The sequence below is a fragment of the Trichomycterus rosablanca genome, chromosome 10 (genome assembly GCF_030014385.1).
Source record: "Trichomycterus rosablanca isolate fTriRos1 chromosome 10, fTriRos1.hap1, whole genome shotgun sequence".
Taxonomy (NCBI): Eukaryota; Metazoa; Chordata; class Actinopteri; order Siluriformes; family Trichomycteridae; genus Trichomycterus; species Trichomycterus rosablanca.
In genome coordinates this window covers 29,440,040-29,462,505 of record NC_085997.1, presented here as the reverse complement: position 1 = coordinate 29,462,505, position 22,466 = coordinate 29,440,040, and the positions used below count along the sequence as shown (strand labels likewise).

The window sequence follows — 22,466 nt, the reverse complement described above, 5'->3', positions numbered from 1 at the left end:
AGCCAACAGCACCCCATGGGCAGCATCCTGTGACCCCTGATGAAGGTCTAGAAGATGACCAACTCAAACAGCAGCAATAGATGAGCGATCGTCTTCCGACTTTACATGTACAAGGTGGACCAACCAGGTCGGAGTGTCTAATAGAGTGGACAGTGAGTGGACAGGGTATTTAAAAACTCAAGCAGCGCTGCTGTGTCTGATCCACGCATACCAGCACAACACACACGAACACACCACCACCATGTCAGTGTCACTGCAGTGCTGAGAATGATCCACCACCAAAATAATACCTGCTCTGTGGGGGGCCTGACCATTGAAAAACAGGGTGTAAAAAAGGTATGTAGAGAAACAGATGGACTAGAGTGAGTAATTATAGAACTACAAAGTGCTTCTATATGGTAAGTGGAGCTGATAAAATGGACAGTGAGTGTAGAAACAAGGAGGTGGTTTTAATGTTATGTCTGATCGGTGTATATTATATCAGGGCAGTAACTATACATAAATCCCTTAAACCTAAAATGAAAAGAAGGTTTGCATGTTCAGTGACGTAAGGAGGTGGGGGCATCATGATATTGATCTGATTCTCTGCAAATGGTACCAGGACATTACAGGTCAGCGACATTTTTTTTTTTTTTTACTGTGGCTTTGAAACTTTATTTAATCCTTTTGCTACTAAAACTAAACGTAAGCATACAAACTAAAATTCAAAAAAATCTTCTGACTTGAATCCCAGTGAAACTTTATGGATGATTTTCAAATGGCAGAGCCATCTTTGTTACCCTAGGAAATTAAAAGCAACTGAAATTGAATAGAAATTGAAAGAAATTGAAATTTAAGTTCAAAATTGAACTATAATGCTGCAGTAAAGCTCATTATTTCTTACTGTAGACAGCTTTGTGTGTAAATTTGAGTTTATATATGCACTGGAAATAATGTATATTGTAGAAAATATGGTCGAATACTTTCCCCAACCTTATCTAACAAGAGGTTTAGTCTCAGCTTGTTGCTTCAGGATGAAATGTTAATGTGCTGTATTCTCTTTGCTGTGCTTGCTGATTTGTTTTCCACCATAGATGGCAGTGTGGTAAAACCTCATCGTGGTGTTGGTATTCTGCTAGTGAAAAGAGTCTAACGTGACATTCTCTGTGAATGTGAAGTTTCAAAAGAGTTGTGAAATATATGAAAATTAAAAACGGGTCTTTCTTTTTGTTCAGCTTTTTACTAAGAACCTGTGTAGATCTGTATATTTTAGTTAGTTTAGTTAGGGTACAGAAACTATTATTCTTCAATTGCAGATTAACATGTGTAGTGTAACAGTTAGTGCTTATGGCTGTTGTAGTGGACTAACACTTCTGATGTGGATTTTTCTTATTTACTGGGTTTACCCTCTCTTTTTCTTTGTGTTATTATGGTGTGCTGTCACGACATATTTGCTCCAGATGCCTGAAGACTCCGGCCTGCTTGACTGAATTAAATAACATTCCAAGCATTTAGTTTAGCTGTTTTTTTTTTCTTTTCATGTCTTTTTTTGGTCACTGTATTAATAAATGGTCAGATTATTTCTGCTTTCTATTATGCACTATAAACATCAACGGTGTATAGCCAGTATATTAGGTATACACCAGTCTTGCAGTTCCAGCTGTGTTCTTGAGGGAGGCTTTAAATCCACTACAACCCTGATCTGAATAAAATAGTTACTAAAGAATAATGAATAAATATTTGTGGGTAATTCAAAGAATTGTGTGTTTTCTGTTTTGATTAAATGCTCCTAAATTAAGTTATATGAATATCTAGTTATTAGCTTGTTAGCCAAACATCAAAAGTAAAGAAACAAAATCGACTAAGACACCCGATTACCTCGGTATCTTGTTTAAAATCAAAGGTTAGCAGTCTTGGGACCACCAAGTATCCAAGAAACTACCCAAAAAGAGAATGCTGCACAGACTGGTCCAATCTGGTGAGCTTACGTTACGCAATGAAAAAAATGAAACCCGACTCTAACATTGGCATCTTAAAGTTTGACTAAACTCACTGCAGGTCCGGTGCTGTTATGTTAAAAAACTGTTTCATAAATAAGAAATCATATTAAAGTCCAAGTGCATTTATAACGATTGCACCAATCCCATTTCTTGACATTCCAATACAATATCAATACCAGTCTAGCGATTGGAGTATCTCCACAACTGAGTCATTCATCTTTGAACTAATGAGATTATGCAAACCATCACGAGTAATGTCTTAGGAATAATGTTTAAAATGACTACTTTTCAGTGAGACAGTAGACGTCTGTTACTTTCCTGGGCCAATAATAGGGCTGTACACAGAAAACATGACACCATTGTCATCGGGAATAAAGTAGTACATACATACAATTGGTTTTTTTCCCTTTTAATAGCCAAAACAAAACATTTTTATCATGACATTTTCTTGCTGCTTCATTTTGTCACCTAGTTACAACATAGAAATAGTTGCCAGTCAAAAGCACTAATTCATCCCAACCCGCATTTACTTATTTACTCAGTTAGGCTACGTTAACCAGTCCGCCATATGCATATTTTGTATGTATAGGGTTGGTGCAAACTCCTCACAGATCGGGGTCAAGGCGAGAATTTAATCAGGGGCAGTTGTAGCCTAGCGGATAAGGTACTGGACTAGTAATCAAAAGGTCGCTGGTTCAAGCCCCACCACTGCCAGGTTGCTGCTGTTGGGACCTTGAGCAAGGCCCTTAACCCTCATCTGCTCAGACAGTATACTGTCACACTACTGTAAGTCGCCGAAAATGTAAATGAGAATTCGTCAGGAACTCGATTCCTCAAGATCTGTGTTGTTCTGTATCACCTACTCTACCACCCTAGGAAGAAGGTCTTGGGTTCGATCCCCAGATGGGGCGGTCCGGGTCCTTTCTGTGTGGAGTTCACATGTTCTCCCCGTGTCTACATAGGTTTACTCCGGGTGCTCCGGTTTCCTCCCACAGTCCAAAGACATGCAAGTGAGGTGAATTGGCGATACTAAATTGTCCATGACTGTGTTTGATATAACCTTGTAAACTGATGAACCTTGTGTAATGAGTAACTACTGTTTCTGCATGTAACCAAAAGTGTAAAACATGATTTTAAAATCCTAATAAACAAACAAACCACCCTAGGAAAAAAAAGTATTCTTAAATAACTTAAAGTAGCTGTTCTTAATACTGAATATCCCAGTTATATCTAAATGTATGTACAAACACAGAATGATGAATGCACAAATAACATTCCATTTCAGCATAGTATAGTGGCAGCGTTTCAGGGACATGTTTTTGATTTTACTTCAGTCTTCCTTGCATAATAAACATCGTCCAATCATGAAGTGAGTGCAGTTCCAATTAAATTCCTGACTTTTTATTGGCTGGAAGTAAACCCAGCTATTCCAGCTGTTTCTCCCTCCTTTCTCTGGTTAAATTTTGATTGGCACTAGTTTCAACCTAACACAGTGCGCTCTTACTTTCAGCGCATTTTGCTTGGTGGATGCACTACTGAAAGGGAGGAGATTGTAAACTGAACCCAATTCCAGCTGTGAACTGGTTAGATGAGCGCTTTTCGTGCTCGTGTGCCGACCGAGGGAGAAAATATTTATACTACTTTTTTTAAATAATGGCTGTGGTTTTGCTTTAGGTAACGAAAGTTGCGTCTTTTTTGCGTTGCGTATGATCTGCTATTAAGACTTTAATCCGCGTCGCTTCAGAAACTGATGCACTTCATGAAGAAAACGCACACTTAAAGATGTGTCCAGTAAAGTGGGCACCTCCGGATTGTAGGGCATTCCGAGTTTTTCTGGACATGAGAGAGAAAGTTGCTGCGTGCTTATTTGGAGATCCATAAAAAAACGCGCACGCTTCGAGCTTGCACTGGAGGACCAGTCAGTCTTTCTTTTCTTGTTTTTCGGACTCTCTTTATAGGATTTGCTTCTTTGTTTTCGTATTGGGTGTTTGTATGAAGAAAAGCGTGTAGTACTTAGTGATCGTGGAGCGGTGGGCACTTCAGTGGGCATGTGGCTCCTGCGCGCCGCCGGAAAACGCGCCTGCGCTCCCACCATCAGCTGCAAGCTCCGCGCCCGAGCCTGACTTTCTCTCCGGCTTTTTGCCGACTTTTCTCATCAACACCAAACCATCATGCGATGAGTCAGCTCGGACTGGGATTAGAACCAGGAACGATTAGCCTACAGGTAAAAAAACAACTCTGTTTAACACCTGATTATGTGCGATGCGCACGCCGCGTCCATTCATCATTAGGATGGGTACTGGAGTCTTGTGTGCGTCTAATATGCAGCGTTCCACTCTTATTTAAGTAATTATTCGATCAATCTTTATTACTGTACTTTTAATTAACTGGGACTTGAATCTTATTGTCCCCTGCTGCTTTGGTTAACTGGATCTTCCTTGGATTGGTTGCATTAGACTCACTGTCATTGTTGTTACATAATCGTACAACAGCCTGCTTGGTTTTCCACTGTGATTATAATAACCAGATTGATTATTTTTTTGCTTTAAATCAGTCTGTGTGTGTATGTGGGGGCAGGGGGGTACAAACATTTTTTTTTTTAAATTATTTATGTTCCCTAGTTTCAGTTAAAAACAAACACAACAGTGTCTTCCACATCACTTTTGATAATAAACTGATGGCATATTTTATTCATTATTCATGTGTAAAACGCAGGCAATTAAAATGATGCCCATTAATTATTAACCTAATACAGAAACACAGCAAATAACGTGTCAATGTGACGTGTGTTGCCGCACAGCTTTAGCCATACAGATTCAATAAGTGCCTATAGTTAGGTTGTGCGTGTTCTCCTCATGGTACGTGGGTTTCCTTTCCACATCCACAAACACGCCACTGTCTGCATCACTTGCTCCTCAGTGAAGCAGTGATTACTGAAGGAGGAAATATTAATAACAGTGAGTTTACTTCATTACTTAAGCACACAGGTAGTGACCAGGATGAATAAATGAAAATAAATAAATGTTATAGAGTTAATAGAGTTAAATGTAATAAATCCTTAATTTCCTTCGGGATTAATAAAGTATCATCTATCTATCTATCTATCTATCTATCTATCTATCTATCTATCTATCTATCTATCTATCTATCTATCTATCTATCTATCTATCTATCTATCTATCTATCTATCTATCTATCTATCTATCTATCTATATAGAAGGAAAAGTTTTCCTAAATATGTAGACATCAGTGTAGGATCCAAATAAATCAATTCAACACAATTATATCTTCCCTTTTAATGATTTAGTAATTTTAATGAACAAGCCATACATTTCCAGTCTACAGTAGCCTGTATTAACCTACCATATAATTACAGCTCAATTACACGGCTGGTGATGTGAACCATGTTGTTGCCACACAGCTTCAACTAAATGTTCCTTCCTCATCCCAAAACGCACCATTAGGTAGATTGGCTCTTCTATATTGCCCCTCAGTGAATGTGACAGTGAGCACAGCAGGTGGTGTTGGTGCTGCATTGCTTTAGAATCCTGGGGTCCTGGAATGATCCTCATGTCTGATTGCTGTCCCCCAGCGTCCTGATGGATTTTTTTTGGGGTACTCTGATGTCCTCTCACGTTCAGTATAAAATATGTATAAGGTGAATTGGCTAGTCTAAATTTGTATATGAGTGAAAGGGTGACCTGTAATGAATTAGTGCCCCGTCCAGCCTTCCAATCTGCCACCATGTGTTAGCATTCTAGACCTTGAATTGGTTACTGAAGATAAATAGATTAATGTTAAATGCTCCACATACAGCGTGTTGTGATAAATTTATATAAAGTATATTTCTTGTGGCGTAGCAGATTATCAGTGACACACAGCTTTAATAAGCCAGGTTTCATCCCCACCATTAGTTACTCCCTGTGTCCTCATGGATTTTTGGGTACTCTGATGTCCTCCGACGTTCATTATAAAATATGTATAAGGTGAATTGGCTAGTCTAAATTTGAATATGAGTGAATGGATGACCTGTAATTAATTAGTGCCCCATCCAGCGTTCATTCCTATCTGGCACTGTGTGTTTGCATTCCAAAACTTGAATTGGTTACTGGAGATGAATGGATTAATGTTAAATGCTCCAGATACAGTGTGTTGGGATAAATTTATGATAAAGTATATTTTTTTGTGGCGTAGCAGATAATCAGTGGCACACAGCTTTAATAAGCCAGGTTTCATCCCCACCATTAGATACTCCCTGTGTCCTCATGGATTTTTGGGTACTCTGATGTCCTCACAAGTTCAGTATAAAATATGTATGAGGTGAATTGGCTAGTCTAAATTTGTATATGAGTGAACGGGTGACCTGTAATGAATTAGTGCCCTTCCAGCGTTCATTCCTATCTGGCACTGTGTTCCAGAACTTGAATTGGTTACTAGAGATAAATGGATTAATGTTAAATGCTCCACATACAGCGTGTTTTCATGAATTAATATTAGAGTATATTTTTTTGTGGCGTAGCAGATTATTAAACATTCCAGGACCCCAGGATTCTAAAGCTATGCAGCACCAATACCACCTGCTGTGCTCACTGTCACTCGTTCATTCACACAGCTTTAATAGCCCAGGTTTCATCCCCACTGTTAGTTACTGTCATAATACTGTCAAATTTAGACATAAATTTACTAAATACAACAGAGTAGCGACTCCTGTCCTTTTTCTTGACCTATAAAAGACGTATCGCACCCTCTCCTGCTATGAACATGACCCATGAGCAGAAACAGCATTAAAAACTAAACACTATACTGTACTGTACTGTGTGGCCACATTATCTACTGGTGGAAATGTGAATGAATGACTGTGGGATGCTCTGTGATGGACTAGTGCAGTAATGCTGGTGTCTTTTTAAAACAGACCCTGGACATATTATGATTCTATGACGTCCGCAAACCATACATGCTTTATATGGTGGAGGGCTGAGAGGGGTATGATGATACATTTAACAGAATGAATGACCGATTTAATTAGTTTTCTCTGTATACTCATGCTGGAACGTTTAAAATGTGGCTAGGTGTGAGTGACTGCACAGATGTCTAAGTGACCTAAGCCCTGTTATAGCAGCAGGTGTTTCCAGGTGTGACCAGACCAGCGACTCTGACAAGGGTTAAACTAGTAGTTAGGATGAATTAATGATTCCATGCATGTACATTTAATAATGTGGTAGTGTTTCGCATGAATGGCGAGGGGGGCATATGGGGGGCATATTTTTAAATGCTCCTGGCATATCGGGTTGTTGGTGCCATGATTCTCCATTAACTTAAGTTCAACCCCCAACGATGGGGACACTCTGAAGTTTGGTGTGTATTTAAATAATTTGTATCTGAAATAGGTTTATTGGACTGGTTCTGTGTTCAGAGTGTGGTGTGTTTTCGTTTTTCTTTCTTTCATTTTTGAAGGTCGTGGACCCACTGTGACCCTGACCCTCTTTCAAGGTTTCAAGTTTAATGCATGTATATATGTCCAAATACCTTATAATGTATTTTTTCTGTAGGGAAGGAGGATGAAATGTAAAAGTGTCGGACTACAACTTGGTTCCAAAGCTTTCTTGTTCTGATCCTTGTGTCTAGTTACTATTAGTTGCGAGTTTAGAATGTTCTCCCTTGTGTCTGCATAAAGTTCCCTTAGGTATTACAGATTTCTTTTAAGTGCCAAGTCAAACTGGTTATGATAAATTGCCTGTGCGTGCAAGTAATTGAGAAATTTCACGCACTGGCTTGGCAGTCTGTCCGGGATGTATCCCTGCCTCACGCCAAGTGGTTTTGGGTGGTGCTTGACCCGCTGTGACCCTGATCAGTATAAAGGGGGTGGTGAAAAGGAATAAAAGGGAGAAAAACATGAAAGCGCTTCACTTGCTGTTTAGTGAATTGGTTGTATTTCTATAGAAAATCTGTCCACTGTGCATCCCTCTCATTTTAATCCCCATTTTCTTCTCTCTTTGAGGAGGTGAATGATGGCTGAGGATGGAGGTAATATTTCCGAGGAGCAAAGAGCCAGCGATGGAGTTAATACGTCTTCGCTTCCCAGGACCTTTATCCGACTGAACGATCTGTCCGGGGAAGGAGAACGAGGGGCCGACGAAGTCCACGATGAAGGAGAGAGAAGGGAGAGCGCGGGAGGCCCGGTGGCCGAGGAGACGGCGTCGGCTGAGGGGGGCGAGGAGGCTTTGCCCTATCCCTCGCTCGCGCCCGTCGTCTTCTTCTACCTGAAGCAGACGACCCGTCCCAGGAGTTGGTGTCTGAAAATGGTCTGCAATCCATATCCTTTCATTCTCAAGGCGAGGAAGGTGTGTGCGCCAGACAGAACCCACACCTAAAAGGTAGGGTGCATGACTGCTGTCTGACGGATGCTGCTCATAGTCTAGCATTCAATAAAAATAGGACAGTGTTAAAAAAGCAAGAATAACAAGAAAGGAACATTCTGTGATTTTTCTTTTTTGGGTTAAAATGATGAATGAATTCTGGTCGTGTCGAGCATTTTCTTTCTACACTATAGTTTATTGTAATCGTAAAATCAGACATGATCGGTAGTGTGGGTGTTTAACAGGTTATGAGGACTATTTAGGCAGACTTGGAAGAAGGTCTATAGTTTTTTAAGATATACACTGATCAGCCATAACATTAAAACCACCTCCTTGTTTCTACGCTCACTGTCCATTTATCAGCTTCACTTACCATATAGAAGCACTTTGCAGTTCTACAATTACTGACTGTAGTTCATATGTTTCTCTACATACTTTTGTAACCTGCTTTCACCCTGTTCTTCAATGGTCAGGACCCCCACAGGACCACCACAGAGCAGGTATTATTTAGGTGGTGGATCTTTCTCAGCACTGCCATGACACTGATATGGTGGTGGTGTGTTAGTGTGTGTTGTGCTGGTATGAGTGGATCAGACACAGCAGCGCTGCTGGAGTTTTTAAATACCGTGTCCATTCACTTGTCACTTGACACTCCTGTGTAGTTGGTCCACCTTGTAGATGTAAAGTCAGAGACGATCGCTCATCTATTGCTGCTGTTTGAGTTGGTCATCTTCTAGACCTTTATCAGTGGTCACAGGACGCTGCCCACGGGGCGCTGTTGGCTGGATATTGTGGTTGGTGAACTATTCTCAGTCCAGCAGTTACAGTGAGGTGTTTAAAAACTCCAGCAGCGCTGCTGTGTCTTATCCAAATAATACCTACTCTGTGGTGGTCCTGGGAGAGTCCTGACCATGAAGAATAGCATGAAAGGGGGCTAACAAAGCTTGCAGTGAAACAGATGGACTACAGTCAGTAATTGTAAAACTACAAAGTGTTTCTATATGGAAAGTGGAGCTGATAAAATGGAAAGTCAGTGTAGAAACAAGGAGGTGGTTTTAATGTTATGGCTGATCGGTGTATGTATACATGTGGACATTACAACAAAAAAAATTTTCTGCATATCCCAGCTTGTTTTGAAGACAGCGTCCCTGGAGCAGATAGGGTTAACGTTCTTCCAACAATCTTCCGATTGATAGCCCATAGCTGTATCCACTAGTCTACCACTGTCCCACTGTTATTTAAAGATTTATTTTGAATTAAAAAGAATGCAACTTGTTGGATAGGAATTTCCTTTTAGTAGCGGTGCATTTGACAAAGTTCATTAAGGCGACCCATAGACCCACAAATTCATTAATGATCAAAAGCCATGAACAAACTTCCTTTTAAAAGAGGGTCTAACATGCAGAGACTTAATTAAATTATGATTAAGTAGTCATTACACGATGCCACACTTATTACACCCTTATAACTGTTATTGAAAGTAGTAAATACCTACCTCGTAAATATTATCAGTAGGGTCTCTCAAGTCTTTGAAAAGGGTTGCCTGGGGTGGCATGATGGCTCGGTGGGTAGCACGGTCAACTCACAGTGAGGAGGTTCTAGTTTTGATTGATGCAGTGGTCTGGGTCTTTTTTGTGTGGAGTTTGCACGTTCTCCCCGTGTCAGTGTGGGTTTTCCTCCGGAGGCTCCGGTTTCCTCCCACGGTCCAAAGATGTGTCTTTGTCTGTGGTGATGTTTGATTTATTGATATTGAACTTGAACTGAAGAACCCTGTGTAACCTGTGACGTTCCGTTATGTTAATATAACCAAAAGTGTGAAACATGACGTTCAAATACAACAAATACCTAAACAAATAAGTAAATAAATAAATTAAAGTGTTGCCCATAGTCACCTTTTTTTTTGCTCTATTCCAAAGCGTGATTCTAGTTTTATTCCTCCAGTGTCTGTGCAGGCTTTCTCTGATTACTCTGGTGTCCTCTCATGTTCCAAAAACCTGTTACTTGGTAAATTGGTTACTCCAAATTGCCCTTAGTGAGTGGTAAAATGGGTGTATGGCTGAAGCTCTGCAACTGATTGAGTCGTGTTGTATTTTCACTTTGTGCACAGTGCAGTCCATGCCAGGATGAAACGTTACTTGTGGATAAAAGATAGGTATAAGTAGGGATGTAACGATACACTCTACCCACGATGCGATACTGAGTTCATGATACTCAGTTTTTTTAAACAAAATAAAATTGAAGAGAAATTATGACAAATTTTCCTTTTATTATTTCTCTTTAAAAAAAATAAATGGAATGCTGTATTTGTGCTTATCATTTATTTATCTAAATAATAAATGGCCTTTTATTTCTGAGGTAGGTACAAACTATGCAAAACAATGCTGCACATTTTCCTTTTTGTGTAAAAAAAAAAAAAAAACTGAAATGAAATAAATCCCACATTAAATAAAGAAATGAATAATACAAATAAAGAAAGTATCCTCACATAAATAAATTTGGCTGGGCAATTTCGAACCTGGCAACCCTGTAGTGACGTCAACCAGGCGAGGTGAATAGCGCCAGTGCCCTCTGCTGTTTAAAGTGAATATCGATTCATTACACATGTAAACCGATTTAAATTGTTACACATGTGAATCGATGTGAACTGTCTTGTGGTGCATCGTTACATCCCTAGTATAAATATAATTAAACTTAAATACTCTAAACTTATCTTAACTTGTCCCGTCCCGACATTTTTGTTTAGTGTGTTTAGCAGGTATCAGCGAAAGTCACTTTTTTGTTTGTTTTCAAAATGCCATTAAATATTCTGGTTAGAGAATTTAAAGCTTATGCAAATAGAAATACACTATATGCCCAAAAGTATTTAGACACCTGGCCATAAGCTTGTTGGACATACCATTTCTGAAACAAATGATATTAATTCATATTAAAATAGTGACCTCTGATATTTTCAGCTATAACAACACTCACTCTTCTGAGACAACTTCATGCAAGACTTTGAAGTATGTGTATGGGAATTTGTGCCCATTCAGTCTCTAATGAATGCTCCATTTCTAGAAATCCTCAATAAAGTCCAGGTTCCAGTTCATCCAAATATGTACAGTGAGGCTGAGGTCAGGGCTCTGTGCAGACCAGTGGAGTTTCTTTAAACCAAGCTTTTCCTCATGACTTTATTGACCTTGATTAGTGCACAGAGGTACATGCTGCAACAGGAAGATGCCTTCCCTAAATTGTTGCTTCAAAGTTGGAAGCATATAATTTCCTTTATAAAATATGTAATAGGGCGGCACGGTGGTTCAGTGGGTAGCACTGTCGCCTCACAGCAAGATGTTCCTGGGTTCGATCCCCAGGTGTGGAGTTTGCATGTTTTCCCCGTGTCTGTGTGGGTTTCCTCCAGGAGCTCCGGTTTCCTCCCACAGTCCAAAGATGTGCAAGTGAGGTGAATTGGAGACACTAAATTGTCCAAGACTAAATTGATATAACCTTGTGAACTGATGAATCTTGTGTAATGAGTAACTACTGTTTCTGTCATGAATGTAACCAGTTGTAAAACATGACGTTAAAATCCTAATAAATAAATAACGTCTGTAATAAATGTTATAGTTTAATGGGGTGTCCCAATACTTTTGTCCATACAGTGTGTACCTGTAGTGTCTTACTCTTAAAAATAAATCGAATACCTTGGCTTAAACCATCTAGAATTGTTGGATTTCTGATGGCCAGGTCTTATGTCTGTTGTTGGTTTAAAATAAATGAGACAATACAGTGGTTCAGACTGGCCACGCTGTATGCATGTCTGCCTCCGCAAGGAAAAAAAAATAAAGGTGTGAAATCAGATTTTTGTTGGCATTAATAATATTAAAATAGTTTTCTGCTTGCTCGAATTATGCGGCATGTAAATGCAAGGCTGTCAGACGAGTCGAGCGAGGTCATTGTACCTCATTATCCACAAAACTCGCTGTCTGTCTGTGGCTGTTCATGAAATCTCCTCATTTGTCAGCGTCACGTCGATAAGCTTGGTTTGCTTGTTTGGTGTTTTCAGTGCCTTGAACAAGTGATTACGTGTGATGCTTTGAATAAGTCAGTGGCTCTTTCCTTGCACTTTCCTCTGTATGATGTACCTCTGGTAGAAATCATTGACGGCTCGAGGAAGCTCACACTGTCTTCTTGCTCGCTAAACTCCTGTTGTCTTTGTACCAGGACAGATGTTCCTGGGCCCCTGTGGGCAAGTTGAATCGTTCAGACTTTGTGGCAGCCCTGCTGTACCGGTTTGCTTCAGATTGGTAGTCAGGCTGTGTGTCAATCACAGATGCTTTAGTGTAGTGGGACACTCGCAGGTATCCAGTGAGATCTTCCTCTGAGATGCCTTCTGTCTGGGGTCACTGGCTTCTACAGAGTACAGGGAAATGTGACACATTCCTCTGCACCAGGGATAAACCAGTCGTGTGAAATATAAGCAAACACAGAGCTTAAAAACAATATCACTCTGCTCATTTTATTGTTCTGTCTGGATGGCTGGCTAAATAAGCATCATTCATTCATATATTCATTAATTCGCCCGTCCGTCCGTCCGTCCACCCACACATTCATTTATATAATTATTTTTTCATATGTCCATCCATCCGTCCATTTATCCATTCACCCACATGTTCATTTATATAATTATTTATTCATATATCCATCCATCCACCCACACATTCATTTATTTAATTATCCATCCATCCAACACCCACACATTCATTTATATAATTATCCATCCATCCACCACCCACACATTCATTTATATAATTATCCATCCATCCATCCATCCATCCATCCACCCACACATTCATTTATATAATTATCCATCCATCCATCCATCCACCCACACATTCATTTATATAATTATCCATCCATCCATCCATCCACCCACACATTCATTTATATAATTATCCATCCATCCATCCATCCATCCACCCACACATTCATTTATATAATTATCCATCCATCCATCCATCCATCCATCCACCCACACATTCATTTATATAATTATCCATCCATCCATCCATCCACCCACACATTCATTTATATAATTATCCATCCATCCATCCATCCAGCCATCCACCCACACATTCATTTATATAATTATCCATCTATCCATCCACCCACCCACACATTCATTTATATAATTATCCATCCATCCATCCATCCATCCATCCACCCACACATTCATTTATATAATTATCCATCCATCCATCCATCCACCCACACATTCATTTATATAATTATCCATCCATCCATCCATCCATCCACCCACACATTCATTTATATAATTATCCATCCATCCATCCATCCACCCACCCACACATTCATTTATATAAGGCAGATGCTATTTGCACCCTGGTGTAAGCAACAATGTATACTATTTACACCCAGGTGTGAAAACAGCATTACATACTATTTACACCCGGGTGCATACAACCTGCAGATACTGTTTGCACCCTGGTGTAAACAGCATTGTGTACTATTTGCACCCTGGTGTAAACGGCAATGTATACTATTTACACCCAGGTGTAAATATTACAAGATTACAAATAATTTTAACATTTTTTATATTATTTTCAGATTGTATATTTTTAAATTGCATTATTTACATTATACATTATCTACACCCAGGTGTAAAATAGCAATATACACTGACATGCCAAAAGTCTTGGTACAGGAACTAGTATCATGTTAGGTAACCCTTTAGCCTGGCTAAGTGCAGCAGGCATTGGTTCCACAAGTCGACAGAAATATCTGGAGGGGTGTTGACCCATGCCATCTGGATAGCCACCCACAGGTCAGTGGTATTTGTAGGTGCAGGATCTCTGGTCCCTCTATGACATATTCCCAGTACATGTGACACTGGATTATGGAATGTTAAATGTCCCACCCATCTGGTACCCACAATCTTGCATCACTCAAACTCCATTAATTCGCATCACCTTGCCATGAGCACACTGGCCAGTGGTCAGCCTTACTCACAAAATAATACCTCCAACTTTTACAGATATGGGCATTCCCAAGCCGTCCCCAGGTAACACCACTTCATGATCAATTTACTGCTATCCTTTGACCTTTATCATGTCCATGTAGTGTTTATATACTCTTGTGAAACTGAAAAATACATAACCTGAAGCAAACAGCAATTTATACATCCATGTGTAAACAATTATGTATTTTTTTGTACCTTAATTTAAAGAGAAATATATACCATTTACACCTTTGTGTAACTGTCTAATAATTAGACTTAGCTTTTTAGCTATCCTTTTGCTTGGACCCTTATTTCTGTTAAGCTACACATAAAAAAGTACCTTTAAATTAGCAGTGGTGACACTGATAATTCCAATGATAAATATACTGAATGACAATTTTAGTCTTATACAGTATGTGCTTCTTGACTACCATGCATTCTAATTTCTTTCCTAAAAAATCTATTCTGCTTGTGACAATCACCAAATTGGTTAAGTCATTGTAGTTTACACCTAAGCAATTATCTGAGCATTATTTATAAACACTTCAATAAATACTATAATAAAGAAAATTAAGCCTGTCTACAGAGTATATGAACAACACTAGTAAATGTTTTTGTATTTGTAACTGTTGTGTATTGTTACATTTTCTTCTTTTGACTCTATTATTAGAGTGCTTTATAGTCATACAGCTAATAACAGAGTACTCCATAATAGCCACATAAAGTGATTACATTAATTAAAGGTAAAAATAACTTTTAGGAACAGACTAGGATTGGTAATGTGAGAATCAGTTTCAACCAATACCTACACCATTGTCCAGTGCAAAATTATCTTAATTTTGATTAGAAAGAAAGAACAAAAGAAAGAAAAAACACACGACACAAGATACCTTTTTAAAATGTATTACTTTTCCTTTCATTACACAAAACACATTCACGTTCACATATCCTGTAAAACACAGTCTGTAAGGCAAAAATAAAAATAAAATCATTACAAAAAGTTACAAAAAAAAAAGTTCAATTGCGTTTAGGAGCTGCTATCAGACGATCACGGATGTACAGCCGGATTTTATTTATTTGGCTTTGTTTTACATCACTTGGGTCAGTGTTTTTTATCAAAGCTTCAGCATTCTGAGAGATCAAAAAGAAAATATACATACTAAGAGAACAAACTTCACAGGCACACAAAGCTAAAATTTAGATATACTATTTATGAATTACACTTACCATCAGAGCAAATATGCCACAGCTAGAGCCATCTTCCTGTGTCACTGTAGAGATGCTTCCACTTGACCAGCCATCCAACTTCTCTCCAGTTACAGCCCGCTCTTTCATGAAGTTTCTATTATGAAAGGTAAAAAAAAAAAAGTTATCATTTATATGCATTATGCTACATTGACTTTCATCCTCCAATTTATACAACATATGATAAAGATTGAATACCTCCAGTAATTTAGGTACTGCCTCTGTCTAGTCACACTTGGCTGCGAGTCCATGACATACACCTTGCGCAACTCAACATTTGCTGCCAGAAGGAACCAGTGTGAATTCCTGCACACAGGCAGCAATATCCACTGGTACATCTCAAACTGCACCTGTTGGCACATAAAAATGGAGTCTTTGCACCACTATTCTTGTAACTGGACAGGACATGTGGTACAATGGCTTACATGTTTGTACTGCCACACAGTGTACTGTCCTTTTCTCCAAAACCCTTCAATAAAGCACTGTAGTATGTAAACTGGCTTGACGGATTCTTCTGCCACGAGTCCAAGGTAGGCATGTATAACCTTAAAAAACACATACACTATTCATAAATTATTATTACTACTGAAAATGTGAACATTTACTTAAGTAGTGCATGTTGTTTACATTGTCATTAAGCCACATTCCTGGTTTAAGGGTGTCCAGGTCAAGATCATAGAGAGTAATCCCTCCAACACTAAAACCTGTATCTGGTGTTGGCATCACTTGGCATTGTAATGGAACAAGGAATGAAGGCAGATCGTCCAACTCTGTATCTGGTTCATGCAGACGTTTCTTGGCTGTAATCATGTCAATGACAAACATATTAAATGCTTGACAGTTCATTAAGAAAATTCATGTCCTGTTATTGTACAGTATTTTACAATGTCATAAGTAAATACGTGCTAACCTTTTTTGTTGAAAGTAAAGTTTCTTTGCCTTTTTGGCCTTCCCCGTCTACTTTTAACCGGTGTGATTTTAAGGCTGGAACAGGCGTTAACAGCATCTTTAGCATCAAGCTCTGCTACCTCTGGATCATGAATATGACTGCATTTGTTAGCACTCATTACATTATCATTTGTCTTGTTAATATCCAAAAATGTTTGGCTATCTCCAGACTCAAACATTTGTTTGTCTTCACTGTGGCTACAGTCTTCAGTGCTGGATGCAATTTCAAGTACTACACTTTGTTTGTTGGCCTTCCAGCTATTTAATAAATTTCTCAATACTTGAAGTTTGTCCTGATATTCTTGGCCTCCACAGCTAGCAATCAGAGATGCTATCTCCATGGCAATAGGACAAACAGTACTGAATCTTTCATTGCTACTGAATTTGGACTTTCGCATCATCATAACCTGGCAGTCCCCTAAACCATTTTTAACAAACTCCTGAAGGACTTCCTCATCCCGTTTAAGCCATCTTGGATGAATGCTTGTGTGGTCTACAACTGGAGCATTTTCTTGTTTTCGACAGAAAATAATATGTGCACAGGGTAGACCAAATGTTACAGAAAAGGTGCAAGAACATGTTTTCATAGCTGTGTCCACTTTGTTTTTCTTGTGTCTACCTTTCCCTTGCCATTGTACAAAGTACCCTTCCTCCTCTTTAAAAATGGTAAAACTTTGACTTTCTGATATTTGTAACTCCTCCATCACCATTCTGTAGGCTTTGTCTGTCAGAATCTTTGATAGTTCCATTGCTGTTTGTGAACCTGCCCGTGTGTCAAAGAAATGTGTAGTAATCTCTGAACATTCTTGAAAATTTCTTTCACATTCCTGTATTTCAATGAATGTAATCAATTCTTTTAGAGCTGCACATATTGACAAATTTTGGTGCAACACCTTTTTCAGTTTCTGGAAGTGGCTTTCAATTCTATTATTTGTGTTGTTTCCCATGGTGGGTAACTTCTTCCTGTAAAAATGCGCCCATTTTTCTTTCTGAGCATCCCATTGTGTCAAAAAGTAATCAACAAACTTTTGATCTGGGCATTCACGTTTCAGTTTTTCCAAACCTTGCTGATATTGCGCATTGGTGTCACTGTACAAAATTGATGCTAATGTGGTCAGAAGAGCTTTCTTTGCTTGTCTTGTGAGAAGCAGCTCTGCTATTCTTTTCTTCCAGTGTTTTATTACATGGAAAGAGCACAGAAAGACAAGAGCATCTTCAAAGTATTCATGTAACACTTTCATTTGGGTTGCATCTTTGTCCACCATGAACATTCTGATTCTGCTCCAGTCAGCATTTCTCTCCTTGAAAAGAGCACACATTTGAGACAGGTGTTGTTCAGTTTCGCCTCGCAGAAAGGCATATGCGACATGTTCTCCTAAGCCCTGTTCATTCATTACTGCAAAACACTGAAGAGTGTAACCCTGCATGTTTGTCTTGTAGGTGGCATCTGCAAAGGTTATGTCTGGATTTTTTTTGAATGCCTGTCCCATCTTCTGGGTCTGAATAAAAATCATTTGAATGCTTCCACTCTCATCTGCCCCAATCTCAGCTGTATGGCCTTGATCTTTCAAATGTTTTATAACTCTGACAATCTGCTCTGCATCTGTGTGGTCACTCTGCTCTGCTTTCTTAACTTGCTGCTTTATATTATGCAGATCCTTCAATTTCATTTGCTTTCCAAATCTATCTTTCACAAACCCTTTCAATATTGATGCACTGACCTGACAATGATCAATTAACAATGAATTAACTGCAAATATAAAATTAAAGTACTGTACATCTTATTCATAACTATATTAAATGAATACTTGCCTTTAGCTGCACCAATCTTTCAATTTCTTGCCTTTCTTCTATGTTAGGCCTTCTGTTTTGTGGGTATTTCTGGAAAAGCTTGGCAGATACAGGGTGATTATGTTTCTCCACCACCTTAGAAACAATATGTTTGCCCACTTTCCTGTCATAGCGTAATTTAATGATCACAGGGCATCCCATCCGTAAATAGTGCTGAAAAGGTCTTTCATTCTTGCCTGCAATAAATAGAAACAATGAAAACAATTATATATGTATGTTTTTTTAAATGTCATAAATGTCTATAGGAAAACCATTTCAACAATCTGCCAGAGAAGCTCTAGCACATTCCATTCCAGCTAGTCTGATATTAAGCTTACACAATTGAACAGCAGAGCTAATGCTACAGTGCATGGCAAATTATTTGGGTCACTCTCTGCAAGTGTCAAAAAGGTGCAGCAACTGTTCTCACTAACTTTTGCAAGTTCTTTTGGAACCATAGTGGACACATGACAGAGTCAATCTAGAGTACTTGAACTTTTCTGCAAGAGCTGGATTGCTATCATTTATCTTTTCTGATCTTTCTTTGTGCATTGGATGGTGGCCCTCTGCACTCCATAACCTCACTGCTCTCTGGAATTCCTCATAACTGTCGAAGGACTTTCCTACACAAACTGTCTTGGGTCTTTCTTCCTTATTTGGGAGAGAACACAAATATTAACATCATTACAAGCCTGGCATGATATACTGTATGTGTGAAAACAGTTTGCCATACAAACAAAGGTACTTTACTGTTCTGAAGAATTGATCTGAACATACTAACAAGCAGTTAAGTTTTTTGGATGAGCCAACACTGCTTCTTAAAATTAGCGAATATTAACTTTAAATCACTGATGCTCTCAACAGTTTGAACAATTTAGGTACAAAAACAGCCAGCACTTAAAAAAATAGCATGAGTATGGGCTAATGAGTGAAAACTCAGCAGTTGTAATTTCAGTTTGAGGTCTGCAAGGGCTTGAGTTATTTAATCAAAGTTTGAATTGAGGGAGGATTGGGGGATGGCATAAGAAAAAAATGGAATTTGAGGGGTCCCATGCAACTTCTTTGAATTTTTATGATTTTATGTGACATTATCCTTACTCAGTTTTCATCATCTTCAAACTTTGAGTCTTCCCCCATGGATTTAAAGTAAACTCACAGCTTTAACAAATACAGTATACAGGACATTGTGTAAACCGTGAACAGGATCCCCATGAACCAGAAGCGTAGGTTTTATTTCAACTTTGGGTGGGACACACTGTTCACACCACCTAACCTAACACATTGTACAAGTAGTGTTTTATGTTAAAAGAATGCTGTTATTATGGTAAAATTATGTTAAAAGAATATTATACACCCTCTGAACTTTGAGGGGGACACCCCCCCCCCCCAACTATGCCTAGGCTATGAACCTTTCTCCACACAAGTTCCAATTATCATATATAAACCCATTCTGCTTCATTCATTATTGCCCTCAGATCTTAAAAAGATGACTGCTTCAAAATGTTGGTTATTCCAATTGTCCATTCCACGTTAAGCAGCAAAAGTTACAACATCCCCACAAGTTGCTTGAATAAAAGTTCTCTACTATTTGAGATGAAACTTCAAACAAAAATTCAAAATTGAAAATACTAACAGACAATAGTTTGCCACCTTAAATAAGCCTTGTAAAACAGACTTTAAAATAAATAATAGTAATTACGCCAAATACAAACAGACATTATTATTTTTTATATAATAAACATAGATTATTATTTTTTCTTTTTTTATAGTACATCTATATTTAGCAGCATGCCTATTCTTTTAACAAGGTGTTTATGCATGCCCGCTTTGAATCGCAGCCTGCTGGATGTTTAACACAGAGGTCAAGCCAGCGGCCATTTGCCCAAACTGGCCGCATGTCAGATTTGTTTGCACAGCTACCAGTGACTAGTACATGAAAACATGAATAAAAGACCTCAAATTACACATACAACTCACCACTTTATAAAATGGTAATTAGTAGTAAGTAAGTAGTCCTTAAACAATCAGATGTCAGTTCACTGTTTATCATGCTTATTCTACTGTAGTGTTTTAGTAAACGGCTTCCAAAATTGGCAATTGTATTGTAATGATGTTATACATATATAGTATACAATTGTCGTTTTTCTTAAGTAGTCCATAAAACCAACATGTTTCAGCTAAGTTTTTTTTCAGTTCTATACTGTTATATACTGTTTTGATGAAGTACCTTATGAGAAATAACCACCTTATAATGTGTTTAAACTCATTAAAATACAGCAGACAATTATGGTGATTCTGGGTGTCATTTACCATTTACATTAAAACTGAACAGTACCTAACTTCCTAATACCTACCTATATATGAATATGCAAATATGTTGGTTTTATGAAATTCATTAAAACACAGTTGACATTTTTGATGGCTTGGGATGCCACTTACTTAAAAACAATACAATAGAATCACTTTCGAATTCAAATCTACATAACATGATCAACACTGTACTGATATTGTTTGGTTTTATTGACTACTTTTGAGAAATTACCATTTTATAATGTATTTTACTTCACAAATCATTAAAATACAATACAGTTTTGATTTAGAAGCAATTTACTTAAACTGTACAGTAGAATGAGTTCATAACTGATAAGTACATAGTATGATAATTCTGAATTGACATCTGCTTGTTTATGGACTATTTATGAGAATTCACCCTATAAAACGGGGAGCTATTTGTATGTGTAAATTGATTGTGTTAAATGTTTAGTGACTCCACCAAGGCACTAGTACCTGTGCACACAAATCTGATGTGCGGATAGTTTAACTGTGTTTGAGCTGGCTAAAGCGCAGTTGTGTAACTTACTTCCTATGACCACGGTGCAGCGAATAAATCCAGCTGGTCAGTTACAGGTAGACTGCCCTGTGCAGACCTCAAACATGAGCTCATTCCAGCTCCGTTTGCCAGAACCACAACAAATATAACGTCAGCATGCTATTGACTATTTTTGCTAGCTAATGCTAGCGAAAATGTAACATTATGGTTACCTCTGAACGTCGTTTCAGGAGGGATTTCTTCATTGTCTGTAAAAAAATTGCTAAGTTAGCCAGTCTCCAAGTTAAGGTTAAGTTTAGATAGGTTAGCTCGATAGGTGTTAGCACTTTGCCTTCGGTTTTTATTGGCAGACTATGGAGTTTGTCAACATTTCTTAGAGAACAACTTTAATATGTTGCAGATGTCACGTAGTTGTCTAAACTGTACTGTTAATGCACTTGTTTAGGCTTCAAACTATTTAACATCCAACATTTTGAGAAAATTTGACTCACCGTTCACCAAAGAGCTTTGGCTGAAAGTGTTCGAACTTCGAAGTGGCGCCTTTTCTGCAACTCCGCCCTACAGCGGAGCAGTCGTTGGTAGACATGCGCAGTTTGCTCTTTTTCATTTTTGGGTACGAATAGCTTTACTGTGTGGGAAATGCTATTTGTACCCGGGTGCAAATAGACACTCCGTTTATATAATTATCCATCCATCCATCCATCCATCCATCCATCCATCCACCCACACATTCATTTATATAATTATCCATCCATCCATCCATCCACCCACACATTCATTTATATAATTATCCATCCATCCATCCATCCATCCATCCACCCACACATTCATTTATATAATTATCCATCCATCCATCCATCCATCCATCCACCCACACATTCATTTATATAATTATCCATCCATCCATCCATCCATCCATCCACCCACACATTCATTTATATAATTATCCATCCATCCATCCATCCACCCACACATTCATTTATATAATTATCCATCCATCCATCCATCCACCCACACATTCATTTATATAATTATCCATCCATCCATCCACCCACACATTCATTTATATAATTATCCATCCATCCACCCACACATTCATTTATATAATCATCCATCCATCCATCCATCCACCCACACATTCATTTATATAATCATCCATCCATCCATCCATCCATCCACCCACACATTCATTTATATAATCATCCATCCATCCATCCATCCACCCACACATTCATTTATATAATCATCCATCCATCCATCCATCCATCCACCCACACATTCAT

General features: G+C 38.5%; 2 protein-coding genes and 1 long non-coding RNA gene across 5 annotated transcripts in view; 1 reads left to right on the top strand and 2 right to left on the bottom strand.

The window, feature by feature from the left end:
- The first annotated feature begins 3,722 nt into the window (after positions 1 to 3,722).
- Positions 3,723 to 22,466, top strand: part of cacna1g (calcium channel, voltage-dependent, T type, alpha 1G subunit) — a 349,320-nt gene continuing 330,576 nt past the window's right edge. Inside the window, exons 1-2 of the mRNA XM_063003080.1 lie at positions 3,723 to 4,203; positions 7,978 to 8,292. Coding sequence (XP_062859150.1) covers positions 7,985 to 8,292 — 308 coding nt within the window. The 5' untranslated portion in view covers positions 3,723 to 4,203; positions 7,978 to 7,984. The remainder of the gene's footprint in view (positions 4,204 to 7,977; positions 8,293 to 22,466) is intronic.
- LOC134321922 (uncharacterized) lies at positions 15,227 to 18,229 on the bottom strand. 3 transcript variants are annotated; one of them, XM_063003769.1, is made up of 6 exons: positions 16,486 to 17,378; positions 16,203 to 16,375; positions 16,001 to 16,120; positions 15,774 to 15,925; positions 15,558 to 15,672; positions 15,227 to 15,461 (listed from the first exon to the last, which is right to left on the bottom strand). In XM_063003769.1, the coding sequence occupies exons 1-6, from the start codon at positions 17,270 to 17,272 to the stop codon at positions 15,348 to 15,350; spliced, it is 1,461 nt and encodes a 486-aa protein (XP_062859839.1). In that variant the 5' UTR covers positions 17,273 to 17,378; the 3' UTR covers positions 15,227 to 15,347. The 3 variants fall into 3 exon arrangements, 2 of the variants coding, with proteins under 2 accessions (XP_062859839.1, XP_062859840.1); XR_010013941.1 differs by having other exon boundaries at positions 16,203 to 18,229; XM_063003770.1 differs by having other exon boundaries at positions 16,203 to 17,369.
- On the bottom strand, positions 18,348 to 21,834 carry LOC134321923 (uncharacterized). Its single transcript, XR_010013942.1, has 4 exons — positions 21,675 to 21,834; positions 21,396 to 21,431; positions 18,788 to 19,004; positions 18,348 to 18,550 (listed from the first exon to the last, which is right to left on the bottom strand). It is a non-coding gene; the product is annotated as an uncharacterized LOC134321923 (long non-coding RNA).